The sequence below is a fragment of the Paroedura picta genome, chromosome 4 (genome assembly GCF_049243985.1).
Source record: "Paroedura picta isolate Pp20150507F chromosome 4, Ppicta_v3.0, whole genome shotgun sequence".
In the NCBI taxonomy this organism is placed as follows: domain Eukaryota; kingdom Metazoa; phylum Chordata; class Lepidosauria; order Squamata; family Gekkonidae; genus Paroedura; species Paroedura picta.
In genome coordinates this window covers 124860989-124884116 of record NC_135372.1, presented here as the reverse complement: position 1 = coordinate 124884116, position 23128 = coordinate 124860989, and the positions used below count along the sequence as shown (strand labels likewise).

Here is a 23128-nt window from a genome sequence, read left to right as displayed (position 1 = left end):
CTTCTGTCCCAAACTGAAGGACTGGAAGAAGAAGGAATGGCATATCTTAGACGTGTGCTGAACAGGCCAGCATTCCTTAGGTTGTCTGATACCCTGTTCATTTCTCATAGCACCCAGAACTTGGGGAGGCCAGTGTCCTATCCTCCATCGTGTTCTGGCTGAAACAGTGCATCTACAAGGCATATGAGACTGCTTATTCCTTGAGAGCTGCTGTTACCACGAGTGACCCAGTGGGAGAAATATGTCAAGCTGTGACCTGGTGGTCCCTTTTTGATTCTTGATAGACACCACAAGATAGACCAATCCACCTTGGAGGAAGCAGCCTTTGGCAGAAGGATGCTCCAACAGATGGCAGAATATCAGATGGTGGCCATGTGCTGTTTGTTTTCCCACCCTAGGGAGCATAACTTGGGCATAGTTAACAATCTGTGGATAACTTCCCCCACTGAAATAGAACAAAACATTCAGTGGGGTGAAATCATCTACTTCCCACTCAGAAAGAACAACAAAAACATATTGGACTGCAAGGCAAAATACAGATAGAGATCTGTATGGAGGAGCTTGTAAAAAACTGGAAGGCCAGCCTATGGTCATCCATTAAGTCCACTCAAAATAATTTGAGTATGAATGCCCTACCTGAGTGAGCAGAGATGTGACCTAACTCTGTGGATGACTACAAAAGGACTTGCAGGGGGTATTTAATTTTACTTTTTCACTATTTCCTTTATTCCATCCCTCAAAGTCCTTATAGCCTCTCACTTTTCCCTGCTTGCTTCTTTTTTCCCATCCATCAGTTCACCTACCTTTATTTCCTCCAATGTCTTATACTTTCCCTCCTTCCCTTCCCCTTGTACCCTCAGTCCAGGAAAACTATGAGAATTGAACAGTATTGGCCATCTGTCTGAGCTGAGCCCATTTGCATGGTGTGAAATCCGCAAAGACTTGGAGGGGCCATCTTACGTTCCCCTGTAGCCCTTCACTATTTCTTCTTTCTCTGGCAGCTCCCATATTCTGATTTTTCCTTCATATATTTCCTGTCTTCCTCCATGATGGGAATTCAAAGCAGCTTACATAATTCTTCTGTTGGGTCTCTCAGATCCTAGTCTGATACTCTAAACCAGCCTGTCTCAACTTTTACCATTGAGAGACCCCTGAAAATTTATTCAAGCTTCCAGAAACCCCAGATGTGGTACTATTGTGCAGAATATGGTTGGGAAGCATAGCTGTATACATGCTCACCTAGGGTCCTGCCACTTCCCAACCCCTTAAGGCCCATATGGTCAGCATGATGATATATGGTCATATAATATAAATGTTTAAAACTATATATTAATATTATTATTATTTATTATTATTATTATTAGATTTATAGCCCGCCACTCCCTTACGGCTCGTTAACTCCAACCCATTCAGGAAACCCTTCAAGGGCCGTCAAGAAACCCTATGGTTTCATGAAACCATGGTTGAAAGAGGCTGCTCTAACCACTACACTACAGTGGTTTTCATGCAGTTGGTGTAGTAGCAACCTGCTGGGCCTGAGTGAGTCATGTACGTGGTAACAAGTTGTCTAGTGGTTGCTGCCAGGCCTAGCTGAAATGAGTCCTTCTCAAAAGCTAAAGCAGGCCAGGAAATGCCCCTGTTCCTTCCAGCTTTGTTTTATTGACAGAAATGAGAGCATGAAGACTGGCAATATTATTGAGGTTGCATAGCAATGACCACTTAGGGGGCATTTATTTCTTAAAGTGACAGGCATTTTTTCTATTTTTGGGGTCTCCCCCTCCCCCAATTTAATTTTTACAAAATATTTTAGCTTTTTCTGCAAACCTAGAAAGTGTTTCAGGTTTGTGCAAAGGCCTGTCTTGTCTATTTATGCCTCCGGTTTCCAGATTTGTTATCCTCAGATTTGACCATGTTTAGAATTATATATTTTTATAATATATTTCTTGTATCTGTGACTTCATCTCATTTTGTAAGAACTTGTTTTATACTTATTTGTTTATCCAAACAAATCTATTATGCCTTTCCTATTATGGATGTTAGATATGTATAGTATACTGAAGGGTACTGCAATCTCTGCAGTGTTACTACCAGTTATGTCCATTGAAGTTAGTTGGTTTTGACTGATATAAGTCTATACAGGAATGTATTGCGAAAAGAATACTTGTTTGCAAAAGTGTGTGCCATAATACATTTGTTAATCTTCTAAAAATGTGGTGAGATTGTGTTTTGGTTACAACAGAGGCTACTCCTCTGGAGGAAATTGAGAGTTACAAAGAAAATGAGAAAACAAAATGCAAACGTAGGTCTTACGTTTATATATTAGTTTTGCTGTATAATGACCAGAGCTGTGATTGCATTTTGTTTTGAGAATAATGGTACAGAAGCAAATCTTAGTGCTAGTAAGCTAAAACGTTGACTATGAACATTTGTTAACGCTTCCTGTACAATTATTTAATCTGTTGCTAAAATGTGTTATCTTTCTTTAATCTGGATCCTAAAACAAAGTTTTTTCCCGCTAGAACTGTAAAAGAACGTCTCACAAGAATTTGGTTGTCATGATGGGGTAAGTATAATCAATTTAAAACGGCATGTTGGATGTGTTAGCATTGGCTTAATTGAGATTTTTCAAGATTTGTAGATGGCATTGAAATAGTCTGTATGAGCAGATCTTTTAAGGTCATCTGCTGATGAGAAGAATACTAACTTGCTTTACCAGCAGCTTCTCATTAAATATCAGCAATGCAGAAGCACTATGTAGAGTCAAAATATTTTAACTCTGACTACTAGCTGCATATTCCGCATAGAAGTTCTATGAAAACAAGTTTGAAAATGACATAGATCAATTTCTAAGGCAGGCCCCAAATAAGACAGAAGTCTAGAGGCTAGACAGAAGTCTAGAGGCTATTCTTATGCTAGAATAATTTATTCTAGCATAAGTTTTTGTGAGTCACACCTCCCTTCCTCAGATGCATGGAGTTCATACTAATTATAGGAGTTTTCTATATGCTGACAGGTATATGTGGTTTCTGTGCTGCTGTTCTGGTTGCTGATACAGCAAAGCAGCAAGAGGGCTTCTGTATGGGCAGGTTTTCTAACATTTTCCCTGCTCCTAGCCTCTTGGGAATGACCTAAGTCAGCCCCCACCTCAGCTTTTCAGAGTTTTTGAAAAAAAATCATATTGTCATGATATCATACCAATATGTGAATCAGGTTCTTCGAATTCTTAATAAAAAAAACCCCTAGTTCCTTTTGTTACAGAGGTATAAGGGGAAAGGCATATCTCCACACACACATGAAAAGGGAACAGAGACTTAAAAAAAAGAAAGCTGGGAATTCAGTGAACCTGGCAGACATATTGTTATAACAAATATTCAACTGCTGACTGGAAAAACAAAAAGGCCTCTAAGTGGTGGAATAAAATGGCTTCCTTGGAGACCAGAGCATGGAAAATGGCTTCTATATGGGTGGGACTAGGAAAATTCAAACTTTCCCGCACCCATGGCTGCCATCCAGACTTTGCTGCAGTCTTTCCAAAAACCTGGCAGCAAAGCAGGTTTGGGAAAGATCAGAGAAACTCAGTAGGTGCTTGAATGCCGAGGGAAAGAAGAGGAGAAAACCTACTTCCCAACAGCATTGAACCTGGGACATATAACAGGAGTGGGAAAGGTTTTATATACACTTTAATCAGTTTACAGACTATGGGGGAAATAAGATTTATTGTAAATCATTCAGGTATGAGTACCTGAGAAAGGGACTGGAACTGATGTCTGCTGCATGAGCCCAATCTATTATGATCACTTAGGCTACTCTTGAGAAAATTTGCATACTTGCTGATAGCCTGAATGACGACCCACCACTGTTGAGAGACCTTATGAGACAGAGCATTGATTCATCTAACCCAGTATTTTCTGTTCTGATGGGCAACAGGTCTTCAGGGTCTCAGGCTCGGAAAGGGCTTTCCCTGCATTTGCTAGTTCAGTGGAAATGCCAGGTCCTCAATATGGGACCTTTTGCACACAAAAAATTTGCTCAGCCAACCCGTTTTTGTTCAAAATGTCAGAAGTGTTTGCCAGAGTTATTTTGTTTGAATGTCTGCATATTGAATATAGTGTGTTGGTTTTCTGAAGACAGATACTATTTCTGTTGTTTTTATCTTGGAGAACCATTTTTTTAAAATTAATGATGGATTGTTTTAAAAAACAATCCATCATGCCTGCACTGTGGAAGCCAGCTGTGGAGAAACTATGGTGCTGCTTGGAGCATCCCTAAGAAGAAAGTTATACAGTGGGCGGAAGAGGGGGGGAGGTGCCTGGCATTTTATGTGGCACTTCTGCCACACTATACCATCCCAGTGATCTTACTAGGCAGGTGTGGCATGATAGGCAGGGCAGGCAAGACCAATAGGAATCATGAGTTGAGAGGACCAAGCCAAGTACCTATCATGGGCTGAGACTGAAGAGGGGCAGGTGAAGGAGCAACACATCTTCCTACAGCACACTCCTCCTTATAGAGACCAGATCCTGTTGGAAGCATTGGCAATTTGTCAATGGGGGGGGGGGCATCTGTGAAGGCACACGTGAAGTGGTGTCGAAGGAAGGCCATTAATCCCTGAGCACCCAAGATTAAGAGTATCTTGGAGTTTCTTCAAGATGGCATTAAGGCCAGACTACATCATGGGATGCTGTGTAGATATATGGTGGCCGTGGCCATGGTTCTAGGTTTAGAGGGCAGGGGGTTCTAGCGTACTGTGCTCTTTCTAGATTAGATCATCAGTTTCTTTGCTCCCCACAGAGATCAGCTGCTGAAGGAAACAAAGGGAAACGGTAAATTAGTAAACATATATTTATTGACTGTATCTGCAAATTCACCTTAAGTACAAATCCTGAATTTGCCCATGTTGAGAAATTGCAGAATCACATGAAAATATGATTTATGAGAGAGTGCCCAGTAAGGAAGTTTATGTTTTCACAAATTAGGTTTTTGATTACTGCTGATTCAATCTAGGCAGTGAGAATGGATGCAGGTTTCTGCCTGGCTCTTCTTGCTGGAGAAATTGCATCAATTTCTTTTTCTAAATAGGCTGCGTCTGTTCCATTCAATTTCCATTTAAAAACTGGATTATGTAGAGAAACTATTTAAAAATTTTAAAATTATAAATCAAATTTGCGTTTTCATTCTGATGGTGAAAAGTGTCATCAAATCATGGCTGATTTATGGCAATCCTATAGTGCTTTCAAGGCAACAGACATTCAGAGGTGGTTTGCCATTGCCTACCTCTGTGTCGCCACTGTGGCATTTCTTGGTGGTCTCCCATCCAAATACTAACCAGGGCCAACCTTGCTTAGCTTTCAAAATGTGACAAGATTGGGCTAGCCTGGACTATCTTGGTCAAAGCATATTTATTTTAATAGTGAATTAATAACATCTTAAGAGTTTTTAAACTACGAATGTGAGTAACTAATGGCATATTTCTTGACTAGCCATTTCTGTTTTCGTTATGTACAAAAATGCAGTTACAGAACCCATAGTGGAGAGATTTTCATTTAAGATTGCCAACAAAGACTTATCTGCTTTTACAATTATTGCTGAGTCTTTTACACTTAGTATAATTTTAATCTACTGTTAAGAGCCTCTTGTGGCGCAGAGTGGTAAGGCAGCAGACATGCTCTGCCCATGAGGCTGGGAGTTCAATCCCAGCAGCCGGCTCAGGGTTGACTCAGCCTCCCATCCTTCTGAGGCTGGTAAAATGAGTACCCAGCTTGCTGGGGGTAAACGGTAATGACTGGGGAAGGCACTGGCAAACCACCCCGTATGGAGTCTGCCATGAAAACGCTAGAGGACATCACCCCAAGGGTCAGGCATGACTCGGTGCTTGCACAGGGGATACCTTTACCTAATCCACTGTTTCTCATCAATACAGAGATCTCAGTTTCTTCAAATATTCTATTAGTAGACTAGTAGACTGGGTATCCTGATCTAATCTCTATGAGATTAATTTTACTATAACCCCTTCTTCTTGCATACTGAGAGTTATGATGTCCAAACCCATCATTTGAAGTATCTGTGGCCTTTTACTTAACCAGCTAAGAGAATAAGGATCACTCAGAAGGTTGATTAATAAACTATTTGGGTAAGCATGGAAGTGACATTTTAACCAGTATTTGAAGGACTGAAGCCAAGCTCTGGTTTCTCGGCTCTGTTGACCAGATTAAACAATGAGAGGATCCTATGGTGAATTATATCCTGGGGCCTTCTGGACAACTTAATTGTATCACTCACTCCTGGTTGCTAAACATGGCTTTTTGGAAGTAGTTTGGTTAATTTTGAAATAATTTGTAAGTGTAGCATTTAGAGATAGGTTCATATATCCAGTCCAGTTTTTCCCTTGGAAGCATTGATATATTATAGAAAATATTTTTCTTCTTTTGGGAGTCAAGCTAAAGCACTTCCTGATGAATATGTGATTTGTTTTATTTGATGAGCAGTTTTTTGTTTTCTTGTAAATTTCCAGATATATCTGCTCACGGAAACACTCTTGTTTTGTAATTTCCATGTATTACTCTGATGTAACTCTAACTCTAGGGCACTGCAATTTGAAACTTGGTTCTGTGAGAAGATAAGGGAGGGAAAAACAAATATAGTGGTTGGTGTATGTTACAGACCACCTGAGCAGGGTGAAGATGTGGATGCTGCCCTCCTTGAGCAGCTTGATAGAATACCTGGGCATCAGGACCTTGTAATTATGGATGACTTCAATTTTCCTTATGTGTGCTGAGAAACTCTGTTTAGCGTCCAGAGTCATGCAGCTTCCTGACCTGCCTGACTGACAATTTCATTTATCAAACGGTAGAAGAACCTACGAGATGCTTGGCCATACTCATCAGCTGCACAGGGCACAACGCTACAGTATTATTTGCTCACTGTGAAATTTCATAAACCACTTCCAAATTTTCTATTTGAGAAATTCCTTTTGTCCATTTGAGACTTTATGAAACTTTCCAAGCTAGATTTTACTTAACAAATGAGGAATCCTGCATTATTACACTGATATATAAATAAGAATACCTGTAACAGTACAAGAGCCCCCTTATGTGCAGTTGCCCTTCTCTCCCTGTGCTATGGTGCCTTCCATGTTTGGGGCTCCTCAGAACTGGGGAAGGTAGGATGCCAGCTGAGCACTGTGAGTCCCTCCTTTCCTCCCTGGCCTTTTCATATAATCATAAGAGTTGGAAGTGTCCATATTGGCCATCTAGTCCAGTCCCCAGCTCAATGCAGGATCAGCCTAAAGCATCCAGGATAAGTATCTGTCCAGCCGCTACTTATAGATTGTCAGGGAGGGGGAGCTCACCACCTCCTTAGGCAGTTGATGCTGTTGCTGAACTATTCTGACTGTGAACATTCTAGCCGATATCATTCTCCACGTAGTTTAAATCCATTACTGCGGGTCCTATCCTCTGCTGCCAATAGGAACCTTTCCCTGCCCTCCTCTTTCAAATACTTAAAGACAGCAATCACTATCCCCTTCTCCAAGCTGGACATTCCCAACTCCCCCAGGCCTCGGATTCTTGTTGCTCTCCTCTGAGTCCTCTCAATTTTGCTCACATCCTTTTTGAAGTGTGGCCTCCAGAACTGCACACAGTACTCCAGATGGGGTCTGACCAATGGGGTATGCAATGGGACTTATATCTTATAGTTAGGAAATAGTAGTAGCAAAGAACCCAGAAAGTGTTTGTATATGGAACAAACATCCATATATGATGAACAAACATCCATAATGCTCCACATGCTGACCTTAGCAAGAATCAACTTTGCTAAATGTTGGAAGGGAACAAATACTCCTGGGTTTATTACTTGTCTTAATAACATTAGCAAAAACATATGTATTGATTAAATTAACCTATCTGTAAAATGATAAGAATATGGAGAATTTAAAGGAAATGTGGTTCCAGAGTATCTCAAGAATGAAAGTTTGTTTCTGACGATGGATCTTGAGGAGGGGATAGAATAAATTTGAGGGTGATGGGGATTGTAATGTGTGGGAGGTTTTTATGTGTGAAGTTCAGTGTGTAGTATCGATTATAAACTGATCTTGGTCGGTTAGTTGATGTTGTATTAGATTGTTATATCAGTATTTTGTATTGTGCGTTTTGTAACGTTATATCCTGTTTGATAAGTTGTAACTTTAGTTTTTTATGAAACAAAAAATTAGTCTATACATCATCTATACATGGATACCATACATAGTAGAGTCTGATATTTTCTCAAGAAATATGTAGTCAGTTCCCATTGCATATTAGTCCTAACCTAACAGTTACTGCTGTCTTTCTTAAGAAAGTCCAGTTAATCGCTCCACTGTTCATCATATTCTTCCGGTGGTTTCTTATTAACTATGTTAGTGAGTCTTGCCATTTTTGCTAAGTCCGCTAATTTGTCTCGGCATGTAGAAATAGTTGGGGTCTCAGTCGTCTTCCAGTGCTTCGCCCACACCAACCGCGCCGCCGTAGTTGCATGGAAGAAGAGGATTCTACAAGAACTTGGTAATGCACTTGCATGAAAACTTAGCAACATAGATTCAGGCTTCATTGGGTATCGCATTTTAAATATTTCCTGTAACACCATATGTATTTTAGCCCAATACTTTTTTGCTTTCTCACAATTCCATCACATATGATAAAAGGAACCTATTGCTTTATTACATTTCCAACATTTACTATCAAACCTATCTGAGATTTTTGCGATGACCTTTGGTTTTATTGGGATTTTATTGTGGGGATTTTACAGTGTTCTCTGCCATGAGCCAGTTTGCTGGGAGTGGTGGGCTATAAATGAAAAAGACAGACAAATAAATGAATAAATAAATACACTGCTCATATCCCACAAGAACCCCAGTTTACCCATCAGAACATCATGGGGAACCTTGTCAAATGCTTTACTGAAACCCAGATAAACAACATCCACTGAGTTTCCACAATCTGATAAGCCAATCACTCAGTCAAAGAAGGAAACCAGGTTGTTCTGGCAGGACCTGCTGGAGACAAGTCCATGCTGACTTCCCTAGATCAACAAACTGTTTTTCAGATGATTGTAGATCACCCCCTTTTAAATCTGCTCTGTTATCTTCTCTGCAATTGAGGTCAGACTCACCGTACTGTAGTTTCCCGGGTCATCTTTCCTACCTTCTTTGAAGATTGGGATAACATTTGCTCTCCTCCAATCTTCTAGCACCACTCCAGTCCTCCAAGAGGTACTAAATTCTGCAAGCTTTCCAGAAAATTCTTTGAGTTCTCGAGTGCATACCATTTGGCCCAGTGGACATGAACTCATTCAGTGCAGCCAAGTGTCTTTCAACAACCTCTCGGTCAACCTGCCATCCAGACACTATACCTTGAATACTACCCACCCAAGATGTGTCCAAAATAGGTACTGAGCCCTTCTGCTTTCTGTCTGTCCTCTATCAGAGTTTTTCCATCCAGTAGTGTGCCAATTGTGTTTACCTTACATTTGCCCCTCACATATCTGAAAAAGCTTTTCTTGTTACAGTGGGCTTCCCTAGCCAGTCTCAGATCACTTCCAGCTTTCGCCTATCTAATGGCTGACCTGCAGGGCATAGTAACATGCAGATACTCTTATTTAGAAGTCTGTCATTCCCTCCATTTCTTGAACATTTCCTCTGAATTAAAGGAGAGGCAGAGCTGAGCAGCTGAGGAGAAGGCAAGGAGCACGTGGAGAGTTGTAGCACGGTATGGGGCATTCCCCCCTTTTTGTCTCCTCTAACTAAGGCAGCTGGGTTTACAAATATGCTTTTTGGTTTCAGGAATGGTTTTACACAGAAAATGTTGTGAATTGATTGTTTCTAGGTATATGCAGTTCTGCTTTAAACAAATATTTTAGGGATTTGTAAAACAGCACAGCTCCTATGGTTTGTCACTGAAGCCTTTTTCATCTCCTGCACAAGAAAACACTAGGGGGCGCTATATTTCTATTAACATGAAGGGAGTAAAGGATAAGGCTCATTAATGCCCTGCACTATTTCTGTCTTCCATTGGAACCACCCACCCATACCCTTTTCATAGTTCAGTACATGAAATGTTATTTAGGTTAAAACATGAAGATGATTACTCTTTACATTTCATTTTTCCATCCGATGACTGTAGTACAAATGTGTACTTGAGTACACTAGAAAATGCAGCTGGGATTTTATTTAAATTTAATTATTACTTACTATAAATTCTAGTTGCTTTAGCTTTAGGAATTTTGTTATATGCAAGAGTTGTTATAGGCAAAATTTTAGACCTATCTTGAATGAGTAGCAACTTGAACAGCTGTACTCAGTATATTTATTTGGAAGTAGGCTCTGCTGAATTTACTTCCAAGTAAATGTTTTCGAGAGGAGTTGTTTGTCAGGCTTTTCAGAGCAGACAAGAGTCCTAATATTCTACGTGCTTGTTACTGGCAGCCTTGGCAGTTTTTGTTTTGAGGGAAACTTGAAGTTAAATGGATTACATCTATCTCACTTTATTGAGGTGGGCTTTGATAGTTCCAACATTTTGTTACAAGATGTAACAGTTCTGCCTGCATAGCAGATAAGTGCAGACTGTTTTGTTGTTGTTAAGTGCGAAGTCCGACCCATCGCGACCCCATGGACAATGATCCTCCAGGCCTTCCTGTCCTCTGCCATTCCCTGGAGTCCATTTAAGTTTGCACCTACTGCTTCAGTGACTCCATCCAGCCACCTCATTCTCTGTCGTCCCCTTCTTCTTTTGCCCTTGATCGCTACCAGCATTAGGCTCTTCTCCAGGGAGTCCTTCCTTCTCATGAGGTGGCCAAAGTATTTCAGTTTCATCTTTAGGATCTGGCCTTCTAAGGAGCAGTCAGGGCTGATCTCCTCTAGGACTGACCGGTTTGTTGGCCTTGCAGTCCAAGGGACTTGCAAGAGTCTTCTCCAGCACCTTAGTTCAAAAGCCTCAATTCTTTGACACTCAGCCTTCCTTATGGCCCAACTTTCGCAGCCATACATTGCAACTGGGAATACCATAGCCTTGACTAAACACACTTTTATTGGCAGGGTGATGTCTCTACTTTTTAGGATGCTGTCTAGATTTGCCATAGCTTTCCTCCCCAGGAGCAAGCGTCTTTTAATTTCCTTGCTGCAGTCCCCATCTGCAGAGATCTTGGAGCCCAGGAAAATAAAATCTGTCACTATCTCCATTTCTTCCCCATCTATTTGCCAGGAATTGAGAGGAACGGATGCCATGGTCTTTGTTTTCTTGATGTTGAGTTTCCAGCCAACTTTGGCACTCTCCTCCTTCACCCGCATCAACAGGCTCTTTAGTTCCTCTTCACTTTCTGCCATTAGAGTGGTATCATCTGCATATTTGAGGTTGTTGATATTTCTCCCTGCAATCTTGATCCCAATTTGTGACTCCTCTAATCCCGCCTTTCTCATGATGTGCTCTGCATACAAGTTAAATAGGCAAGGCGACAGAGTTCGCCAAGGCAGACTGTTTAGTCGCCGCTAAAAACTCTTGCTGGCCATTCGGCTTGTACAGACTTATGTGTCATAGCTTGGCAAACTTTTTCCTTGGAAATAATTACTTGCTCTGTAATTGAGCAACTTCCTGGCTGAATTAATTGGTCCAAAATATTTGATCTTTAAGTTGACAGATGCATCCTCCTCCCCCGTTTGGGGCGAAAGCAGTTAACCACCTTCCCTCAGACAGTTCTAATTTTATTGCTGTACTTCTTGCTTTTTCATTGTTAAAATATAATAGTCTTCATTTCCATTATGCGGTAGCAATTACATTTAGATAATGTTTTCCTGAAATATATTTCTCAGTCTAGCTATTTAAAGAGAACCAATCTTTTAAACAAGCTGTTTCTTTTTGCATTTCAGGTGAGGGCAGTTAATAGCAATTTACATATAAGGTACTTGAGGACATTCTATAGCCCCAAGAAGTACATGTGCTCACAAGGGATGAGGCTAGAACGTGAATCAAGCAGAAATAGATTAAGCCAGCTGGTATACAACAAGCCTAACAAGCATTATGATATGTGGGGCAGATGATACTCAATTTCTTCCTGGCTGTATAGTTGGCTGGTATTTTTTTTTTTTTGCTCTGGCAGTGGCAGCAGTGTCTTCCTGCTACAAGAATAACTGTGTCATGTAGCTGCTCTCAAGCTGCAGTGGGAATTGTACATGGCAGGTGGCCCTTGCCTGTGGCTAGCCATAAACATTTAGGAAACTCTCTTGCCAGTATTAAAATGGATCTTGCTCATGACCATGCTACGCTATGACTATAGGCCAATGTCTTAGAAGGCTGGTTGGGCTAATAATAATTGTGTGCCTTCAAGTCACAGTTAATTTCAGAGATAAACTAGATAGCCTTAAAGTAGTGTGCAGTTTTGTAGTAAAGAAAGAATAACGAACACTTCCCCTGGATGCCACCCTGCCCACACAGTCTTCCCCATTGTACTTTTCATTGTAAACAGTCATATTTATGGGCTTGGAAATGCATGAAATAGAGGGAGTAGGGGGGAGTAGAAGTGGATAGAGGAATATAAAAATTAAAAACAGCCCTGCTGTATCAGACCAGTGGTGCATCTTGTATCATACAGCGGTCAACTAGTTCCTCTGGAGATCCAGTGAGAGAGTATAGAGGCCAAGGCCTTCCCCTGATGTTGCCTCCTGATTCTGGGATTCAGAGGTCTAGTGCCTCTGACCATGAAGGTTCCTTTTAGTCACCAGAGCTAGTACCCATTGATAGGCCTATCCTCCATGAATCTCTCAAATCCCCTTTTAAAGCTGTCTTATGCCTATGGCTGTCACTACATCCCTTGGCAGCAAATTCCTCATTTTAATAACTCTATGTAAAGAAGTATTTCCATTTGTCTGACCGGAATCTACTGCCCATTAGCTTCATTAGATGCCTTCAAGTTCTAGATTCTGTGTGAGAGAAAAATTATCTTTGTCAACTCTCTACCTCACGCATAATTTTATAAACCTCTATCAAGTCCCCCCTTCATTGCCACTTTTCTAAACTGAAAAGTCCCAGGCTCTTCAGCTTTTCCCCATAGGGAAGGTACACCAACCCCCTAATCATCTTGGTGATGAGTTTAGAGATTCCTGTTTCAACTTGCAGTTACCCCTTCATTTTTCTGTTTTATAGCTGTTCAGCATGACCTGTATTCTGAGCCAGTTTGGTGTAGTGGTTAGGAGTGCGGACTTCTAAACTGGCATGCCAGATTCGATTCTGCACTCCCCCACATGCAGCCAGCTGGGTAACCTTGGGCTCGCCACAGCACTGATAAAACTGTTCTGACCGAGCAGTGATATCAGGGCTCTCTCAGCCTCACCTCCCTCACAGGGTGTCTGTTGTGGGGAGAGGAAAGGGAAGGCGACTGTAAGCCGCTTTGAGCCTCCTTTGGGTAGAGAAAAGCTGCATATAAGAACCAACTTTTCTTCTTCTTCATGGATCACCACCGAGCCACATATTCTATCCTGAATACTGTTCAGTGGCTCAGCAGCTGTTGTGCTAAGGATCACCTGGCATTTAAATAAAGAGGAGAGCTTTATATATATATATATATAACCTCACTGAAGTGAACATCATTGCACTGTTCCATACACTGTCTTACATTTATCTTCCTTCCATCTTCTTCCTTAAGAAAACCAATCATGCCCAGCCCCAGTAAGTCACAGAAAGGGTTTGTTGCTGAATTAGGTGCAAGCATTCCTGCTGACCCTGAGTTTGCTGGAAAGAGACAGGATTCATCATGGCTGCACTGCATCTACCTTTTGGTCTATAAAATTATCTTCTTTGACTGCAACTAAGAGATTGCTAGCACTTAAGCTTAGACAGCCCAGAGTGTGATTAATTCTGAAACTCTTCCCAAACACCCTGTGTTGGCTACATGCAGCAAAATGATATTAATGCTTAAAGCAATATGTTCCAGCATATTGCTTACATATAAAAAGGAGCCCTTGTGGTAAAACTCTTTCCCTGAGTCGTAACACTCTGCTTAAATATTTTTTTTCTGTGTGGAGTGTCCTCTGTGTTTTTCAGAGACTCAGTATTTCACAGAATTTTTGGGAGAATGCTGATGCGCTGACCACACAAAAGTGGCTTGGTCATGGTACTCTAGGTTATTAGAACTAATGTTCAGTGTTCTGATGTAATTAAGCCATAGTACATTTCATCTGGGAGGCTAAGTTCATTTGAAAATACCCTCCCAATCAATGCAATTAATGAAAACCTATTTTAAAGAGGTGACTTGAAGGCTAACCTCCTTTTTGAGGTTGTACATTTCATGCTGAGTCCAGTTGCTTCCCAGCTCAACCCCACATAAATTGCAGAACCTAAAAAATAAATGGAGATGGTACAGTCCCACGAGAGACTACATCTTGTCAGTTCCTCCAGCGCATTACAGTAGGCCATTAGGTATGCGTGCAACAGAAGATAAAGGAGGAGGAGAATGTTTCTTTAGGACAGTGCCAGCTAGAGAGTTAATTATTCTCAGCAGAAAGACTTTCACATTCCCTTTTCAAGCAGTGTGGAGCCATAGCAAGATGAAGGATTTGCTGCCTTTGTTAGAACAAATAATCCAAACCAGAAGAATGACAAAAGCAGATAGGCAAAAAACAGACAGATGTATGCATCTGACCCTTAATTCATCAGCTCACCGGAAATTCATCAGCTCACCGGCTCACCCCAGTCACGTGATTCAGGCAGACTTGAGCTATAGATAAAAATATTGGTCTTTTCAGATATGCATTGTCTGGGAGCAATTCCAGAAACGCAAAACATTCTACCAAGCTACTGATCTATTTGAAACATGAGAACCGGTGGGTGGAGTCCAGTTGGATTCCTGATACTCTGCTGTAAACAGCCATAGAGCTTTATGTCCTTCATGTGAAAATAACTTGACTCGTTCATTGAGGTTTGGGAAAACTGAATAAGAATGTAAGCTCTTAACTGTTAAAGAATCCTGGTATTCTCTCCCCCCCTCCCTGTTTCTGATTTCCATCATGGTTAAAGTGCTGGAGTAGGGCCTGAGAAATTCTGGTTTAAATCTCTATTCTACTATGGAAGCTTGCTGGGTGACTTTGGGCTAGTCACACATTCTTAGCTGAGCCAACCTTGCAGGGTTGTTGAGAGGATAACCTGGTGGAGGGGGGGAAATGTCAATCAGTTTGGGTTCCCATTAGAAATAAAGATGAGATACAAAGTAAATGAATAAACAATGCAACATTTCAAATGCTTCTCACTGTAGTACCAGAATGCCTTCTTTCAGAGATGGATTTCTCTGCTCTCATGATGCTAAAATTTGTTCTGGGTCTTCTTACTGTGAGAGTCAAGCATCTCAACATATTCCTTGTGCAAAAACTACCCCCCCCCATACCAGCAGTGAAGACAGACATTTTCTCATTCTGATCCATTTTGAAATATTCTGCTGTTGGCTTTTGATGCATATTCTCCTCCCCCCCTTCCAGAAACATATCCCACCAAGCTCCCATCTGGTATTACAAACCATCTGCAATTCTCTGGCTTCTCCATAGAATGCGTATTGAATAACCAGATTTTGCTTGCATCTCTCCCCTTCTCATGGCTGATTTTGTCCTTAAAAAACAACAACAACAACACCTCAGTTGATTCCTTCCTGTCTGAATCTGCCTCAGCAATTCCTGCACTCCTGTTTTATTGTGAACAGAAACTGCCATTTCAGGAATTTTCAGAAACGTGGCCTCTTTTGTCTATATTGGGCAGCAGTTGATTTCTAGGGGCATGTTTCATGGGGAGTGTGTGTGGTGTTTTCTGGGGGAGAATATCTAGCACTGTAGCCGTGGGCATTGTGCCTGCAATTCTCTGTAGAGAAAGGAATGAGAGATAAGTGGAAATAGTTTCAGAAGAGTGGAGATGTTTATAAGTGGAGATGCTTCTGTAGCTGCCTGCCTGCTTGCTTGCTTGCTTGCTGTTGGTGTTGAACTGTTCTGTTTCCCCACATCCTTATTTCCTTCTAGTCTTTTTTTGTTTTGTTTCCATGACTCCCCTCCCCCAGTCTCTTTGCCTTTCAACACTTTGCTTTTTCAAAGTACAAGCACTGCTGATCAATGCCTCTCCCCACTTAGCCCTCCATTTATGCCTTCCTTCCTGACCATTTTTTTCTCTCTCTCCTCACTTCATTGTTTTCCACTCGCCCCTTCCCCCAGGTCCCCACCTAAATAGCCACACCCGGAGGAAAAGCAATTGGCTAAGCTGCAGTAGGCCATGCATTTTAATTGCCTTTTATTACAGGATAAGAGGCTTCATTCACTGATTGCAGCAGGGGGTTCTTTCGGCTCCCGTAGCTGGAAAAGTTGCCTGCTTTCAGCAACATAAATCGTTCTAATGAAATAGTATTTTTGCCTCTCATCCTTTTGGGGCTTAATATGGAAGAGCATTCCAGATGTAATGCATTTGAAAGCACGTGTTTACTATAGTGTAAGAGATCGACAGCTTTCATGCTTGAATTCAGAAACAATGTAAGCTACTACCTGAGGGGAGCGTGTCCTAGTTTTTATGGGCATTTCAGCCAAGTATTTGGGCCCCTTCTCTCGCTTAACCTTTCCCTTGATTTATAAAAGCTGAACATGAGGCCTCATCTAGCTATTGCTGCTATTGAATTACTATCTGATACACAACCAAATCCTCTCTCTGGGGACTGTGTGTGTCATGTTGGCTCCTTGCCCAGCCGTCATCAGCGCCATTTCAGTCCCAGAGCCAGGTCTTCCTTTTCACAGAGAATCAACTGTATTTCAGTTTTATTTGTTTGGCTCTTAATACAAATGACGCTGAAGCAGAGCTGCCAGAGGAGAGAAAACCACACAGGCAGTCCCCGTAGTGGACTCTATTCCTCTTTTGGGCTTTAGCTCTTTAAAACTAGAAAAGAGAATAAGAGCTGCATGTGCAGCTTTAATAGTGCTCCTCTGTATTGCACAGAGTAGTGCTGTAAGGAAGCTTTGTACAAAATCCTGCCCTGGCTGCTGTCAGCCATTTTAGTTGTAGTATGGTTGCTCCATCTCTTGTTGGTAATTGTTGCTTGTTGCCTGCATTGAGGCATATGCAGATTAAATGTCTGTTTTAAGGTTCAAAACTGATTAAATATTTTTTTTTAATGAGAAGGGTGAACATTTCCCCCTCAAAATGTTGAATAAACCTTACTTGAAAATTATATATAATTCCACATTTCCATATGGTTTGCAACTGTGACAAAAGTGTCCTTTATACAGTAACATTTTATTATATGTTCTCTGTGAGGGCTTACACATGGGATTGGCTTGTGTGGTTTCTATTGCTTCTTGGGGCAGCAAACATGGCTCAGTGGCAATAGGGATTATCCATGACAGTTTTCTTGCAGTTTCCCTGCCCTAGTGCTCTCAGCAATCTTTCTTTCTTTCTTTCTTTCTTTCTTTCTTTCTTTCTTTCTTTCTTTCTTTCTTTCTTTCTTTCTTTCTTTCTTTCATTTAAAAGACAATATCTCTACAACAAAAGGGCCTAGATACCTAAAAAAATGAAAACTGCGAATTTAGAGAACCTTACACATTTAGAGAACCTTACACAATACTCAGTTGTCGACTGGCAAAACAAAACGCTGGTGTCAGAATGAAGAAATGAGGGCCAAGAGGACATTTTCAGGGAAAATGGTTGCCCCATGGGCATGAAAATCCAAACTTTCCTACTCATGCACTGTTTTGCCCCCAAAGATCACAGTAATGCAGGTATGAGAAAGATCAGAGAAAACTGGGGAAACCAAGATACTGTGTGGGAGAAGGAAAGAAACCTGTATCCCAGCAACATCTAACTGGGTCAGATAACCACTATGGAAATGGCCTGTGAGGGGAGGGTTGCTCTTATTTACATTGCTTATCATATTTCAGATTTGCCAAAACTGTAAAAAAAAAAAAAAAAGACTCTGAAAGGCCATGCCAATTCTAAATCGAGAAGGGCAGGCTTTGTTAAACATTTGTTATTTATTTCTTAAAACATGTGTATTCTATCTCTCTAGGCTTAAATTTCCCTGCTCCACCACACATCATGCATTACTAGGGAAGAGAAACACACAACAACTGAGTTAGGTCAGTTTTTGGACTACTGATCCTGTTCTACATGGCTTTCCCTCCACAAATCCCAGTATTGCCATTTCAGTGGTCAAAAGGGGCCCCTTGTTTTTCTTCCTCACTGGAAAAGCTGTTGTGACCAACCAAATGTCATGACACCATTTGTTGAACTTACCAAGATGTTGATGTTTGCTAAGAAGAGGGGAGGAAACTGCCTTGAGCCAAGAGGAAAGGCAGGGTATAAATATTTTAATAAATTACATAAGTATAAGAGATTTGGACAACTCTAGCTCTGTCCCTCTTGTAACTTCTGCTTCTGCCTAGGATTGTAAGAAAGAAAAACATCATGCTTAAGAGAGATTTCACTGTTTTTTTGTCTGTCTTTGAAAAATCATGTACAGGAACACTCCATAGGCCCATTATGCACGGCCGCCGAAACGGCGATTTCGGGTCACATGGAAAACGCGAAGCAAACCGCTTATGCACGGGACAGGACGCAACGGCGGCAAAACCCATAGTAACCGATTATGCACGCGGTGACCCCGGCGCCACTTCTGGTTGCGCCCCAGTCACCCGGAAGCTGCGCTTTTTTCTGCGTTTCGCTAACACAGCTTTTTTGGCGGCATGCACCGAATCTGCGGCCGGTTGCAGCCGGCACCGTGCGTTATCGGTGATTTTAGTCGCCGCCATTCCACCCCGAATGTGCGCTATTCTCCCCGTGCATAATGGGCCATAGTAAAGTACTTCCCTTAAAATAAAGGTAAAGGTAAAGGTATCCCCTGTGCAAGCACCGAGTCATGTCTGACCCTTGGGGTGACGCCCTCTAGCGTTTTTATGGCAGACTCAATACGGGGTGGTTTGCCAGTGCCTTCCCCAGTCATTACCGTTTACCCCCCAGCAAGCTGGGTACTCATTTAACCGACCTCGGAAGGATGGAAGGCTGAGTCAACCTTGAGCCGGCTGCTGGGATCGAACTCCCAGCCTCATGGGCAAAGCTTTCAGACAGCTGCCTTACCACTCTGCGCCACAAGAGGCTCTTCATCCCTTAAAATACCTTGCCCCAAAACAGGCTTTAAGAAAAGCACTTCCTTTAACTCCTTTCCATTTTCTCTGCTACATCTGCTATGATGCAGTCCCTCTGGCCCATATATTTCATGGTACTTATTCTTACTCCATTGCTTACCAGGAAACCTTATAGTGACCTGTTTTCGGAATGTTGCCTCAAATTTATGTTCACAGCCCCTCCTCTACATGATTGGAATGTAGCTAATGCTATACTCATAGCCACTCCCTGTCTAAAGACCAGTTTACACTTGTGCTCTGCAATGTAGTAGCCACTTGAAAAGACAACAGCTCTGCCTATTAAACGGTTGGTAGGAAGGGGCTGCTCAGGTGGAGTTTTTTTGGTGATTTTTCACCATCTCATGACCGACTTGCATAAGAGAGAACCTAATTTTAGGAAAAACAACACTTGCTACTCCCTGCAAAGGACTGAAGTCCCATCTTGCAGTCCCAGTGATGGTGGGTGGGGGGAAAGAAAAAGGGAAGAGCTTGGACAGAGGCAAATTAGGGATCTACCATGTGAAGTAGTAAATTGTAGGGATTTTAATTAGTATTACTTATACTGGCAGCTGTAATCTGCAATCAAAATATTTGTATATTTGCTAATTGGTGTTGGCCATGGCGATGCTGAGGTTCTTGCAGTTTGTTGCCGGCTCCACTCACCAGGCTGGCCATACCCTTGATCTGATCTTCAGTGCTAGGATAGTGGTGGATCTGTTGATGACTAATGTCATGCCCTGAAAGCCCGGCTGAGGGTACCACCCCCCCCCCCTGTTTGGGCAATGGGCATATTTTAGCTTGCCTGCGGAGACCTATGGAGCCCGAGGGATTCCTGAATGCCCTGTAGGACCCAATGCCCTCCGGCAACTCGTTGACAGCCTTGGTGGAGGACTAGCAGTCCGGCCCGATGGTTGCTGCTCTTGACGAAATCACTCCCAAGTACCCTCTCTGCCCTCGCCTCAAGCAGGCTCCGTGGTACATACAGAAGCTTCTTGAGAGGAAACAGGGAAGTGAGACGATTAAAGTGAGTGTGGAGGAAAACTCGCAATGAAGCTGCAAGAACATCTTATTGCATGCTTATGAAAGGGGTATGAGATGGTGGTGAATGTGGTGAAACGAGAGTTTTATGTCACCAAAATCACATCCACAAGCTGTTGCCCAGCACAATTATTTAGGTAGTTCAGACTCTTACCGCCCTTGAGGAAGGAGGCCAAAATAGTGGCCTACCTGTAACTGTTGTTCATTGAGTATCTTTTGTATAGGTACACGTGGGTACTGCACATGATCAGGCCTGCCTTTGGAGATGTTTTATAGCTAAAAGCCTCCAGGGGCCAGAAACTTGGGGGCCAGAAACTTGTTCCTGCTGTAGGGCCACGTGCTACTGTGCAGCAGTACCCCTACCCTCAGTACCGCTATTACTGCCAAAGCAGAGCATGCAGTGGTGCAGGAGGGAAAGCATATGTGCTTACACTGAATAAACTTGATGAACAACAGTTACAGGTAGGTGCAACCCTGTTTTCATCATCAATGTTCTGTGCATTACCAAATGGGGATTCTAACAAGCTTGATAGTGGGGCATGATGTCTTCACTAGAACAGGGAGTGCAGAACTGCCTTTCCCATCTGGGCTTCTTACCTTGCCTGTAGATCCAATGGATGTGTCCGCTGATAACTATGTAGCAACCAGGTAAACCTCCATTAGAGGCAAGCCATTGAGGAATGCTGCAGAAGCATAGAGTGGACAGGGAAGCCTAGCTAGCACATAACACTCTTTAGTGGTAGCTACAGTTCACCTAGATAGTGTCTGAACAGCTTTCCCCTTTTTATTAGGTCGAGCAGAACTTGTGAACAATTTCCTATCCTTGTGAACAATGCCCTATTCCTGTTCTTTTCAAATAGACTACTAAAGCTCTTCTAAAGAGCTTTAATAATCATTCATTTTCAGAAGTTGGTGTAGGAAAGAAAATAATGTCTAGGGACAAGTGCAATCTAGACACCACTTTAGATAAAAACTTAAGATTAAGTTGCAGAATTACTTTCTTTGGAAGAAACTCTAAAAACAGTGGGTCTGCCTGAAGGGCTGCAAACGCACTAACCTCTCTAGCTGATGTCACAACTATTAAAACCATACTTTAATGGAGAGATTATCCAAGGAACATATTGCAAGCATTTCAGAAAGTTTAGGCATCAGTTGTATTATTACAAGCAAAATGGTCTTAAGTTGGGCAAAGATTTGCATAATCATTTGAAGACTCTATTGGATAAGTGAGGGGAGATTAATGATCTCCCTTTGACCCCTGAATAGTAACAAGAAATAGCTAAGTGGACCTTTAAAAATGAATTCAATGAAACCTCTATTTTCTAGATGCAACAAATATTCAAATCTAATTTGTAAAGGAGCAAGGGAATATTTTGCTGTTACTGCACCAGAGGGAAAATGGTAATACCTTCTGGTATGAGGTTTATGCGAGTTTTCATTAATTTCTTGAGAAAATACTAGATCCCTAACCCAAGCCTCTAAACTAGCCTTTCTCAACTGTTTTACCATTGAGAAACCCCTGAAATATTTCTCCGGCTTTGAGAAACCCCAGAAGTGGTGCAATTGTGCAGAATATGATTGAGAAGCATAGCTGTGTACACGCCCTCCCATGGCCCCTTCCCCTCCCAGCCCATCACTGGCCATTTTAGTTTTATGTCAATTTTATTACGTTATTAATTGTACCATTATGTTATTAAGTGTAAGTTGACTTGTTCACAACCCCAAGATGGTGAGTACGAGATGCGTGGTATATAAATTGACTCATAAATAAATAAAATAAATTTTGGGAGGGGTAAGTGACTAGACATGACCTTATATGGTCATATTACCTGATAATTTTTTTAAAAAATATAAAAATTAATTAACTCCCGCTCATTCTGGAATCCCAGATCCATCAAGAAACCCCAGGGTTTTATGAAATCCTGGGTGAGAAAGCCTGCTGTAAGCCAACATACTGAGGCAATGTAAATCATGATGATGTACGTGGCCAATACTGATCAACTCTTGAGTGTTTGGGCAGAACAGGTTAATGTTGCCTGAACATCTCCATAATGGTAGGAAACCAGATTTGACAAGGCTAAAATAAAGCCATCAGAATTATGTTGGACCTCTCTCTTCTGTTTTTTTTCTTATGAATCTGATAAGTGGAGGGAATATATAACAAGAAACCCCACAATGAATCAGGAATGTATCCCCCAAGGAACCCGTGCCTACTTCCCACTTCAGAACAGAATTTTGGTGCTTTCACATTCTCTCTTGTTGCAAAATGATCAATTACTGGGTCATCACAAAGGGCAAAAATTGGTTCTAAGTATACAGTCTGTATTGACCATGCATTGACTGTTTGTTGCTCCTGTACGCAAATCTGTCCGCTTCTATATTCAGACTTATGCTAAATAAGTGGCTTGAATATAAGCATTGTGCCTCAGGGTTATAGATGCTGATTAAGGTGGCCTTGTGGCATAAACTCCTGGATCCCTCTGTTTGTTCAAACAAAACATTGTTATAGTCTGTATGGAGTAGTATGGATTGATTCTGAGGGATATCTGAAAAACGGATGAGGGCATAATGCACTGCCTGCAATTCTAATATATTAATATAAGGAGTTGTCCCTCCTTTTCCAATCAGCACCCCAACCCAGCAATAAAGCATGTGTTGTAAGAATGATATCATGTTCAGGGTCCCCCAAAAGATTGCCCTGAGATAAAATGTTATAAGAAAGCCACTATGACAAAGAGTACAAAATGACAAAGAGTACAAAAAGAGTACAAAATGACGCAGGGCACAGGCTGGTAGAATTTTGTCAAGAGAATACAATGGTCATAGCAAACACTCTTTTCCAACAACCCAAGAGACGACTCTACACATGGACATCACCAGATGGTCAACACAGAAATCAGATTGACTATGTACTCTGCAGCCAAAGATGGAAAA

General features: G+C 41.7%; 1 protein-coding gene across 5 annotated transcripts in view; it reads left to right on the top strand.

Moving 5' to 3' along the window:
- ZMYND8 (zinc finger MYND-type containing 8) overlaps positions 1–23128 on the top strand; it is a 109868-nt gene that overhangs the window by 5278 nt on the left and 81462 nt on the right. For all 5 annotated transcript variants that reach the window (XM_077335542.1, XM_077335541.1, XM_077335540.1 and 2 more), the window contains exon 2: positions 2520–2563. In XM_077335542.1, the coding sequence (XP_077191657.1) occupies positions 2520–2563 (44 nt within the window). The remainder of the gene's footprint in view (positions 1–2519; positions 2564–23128) is intronic.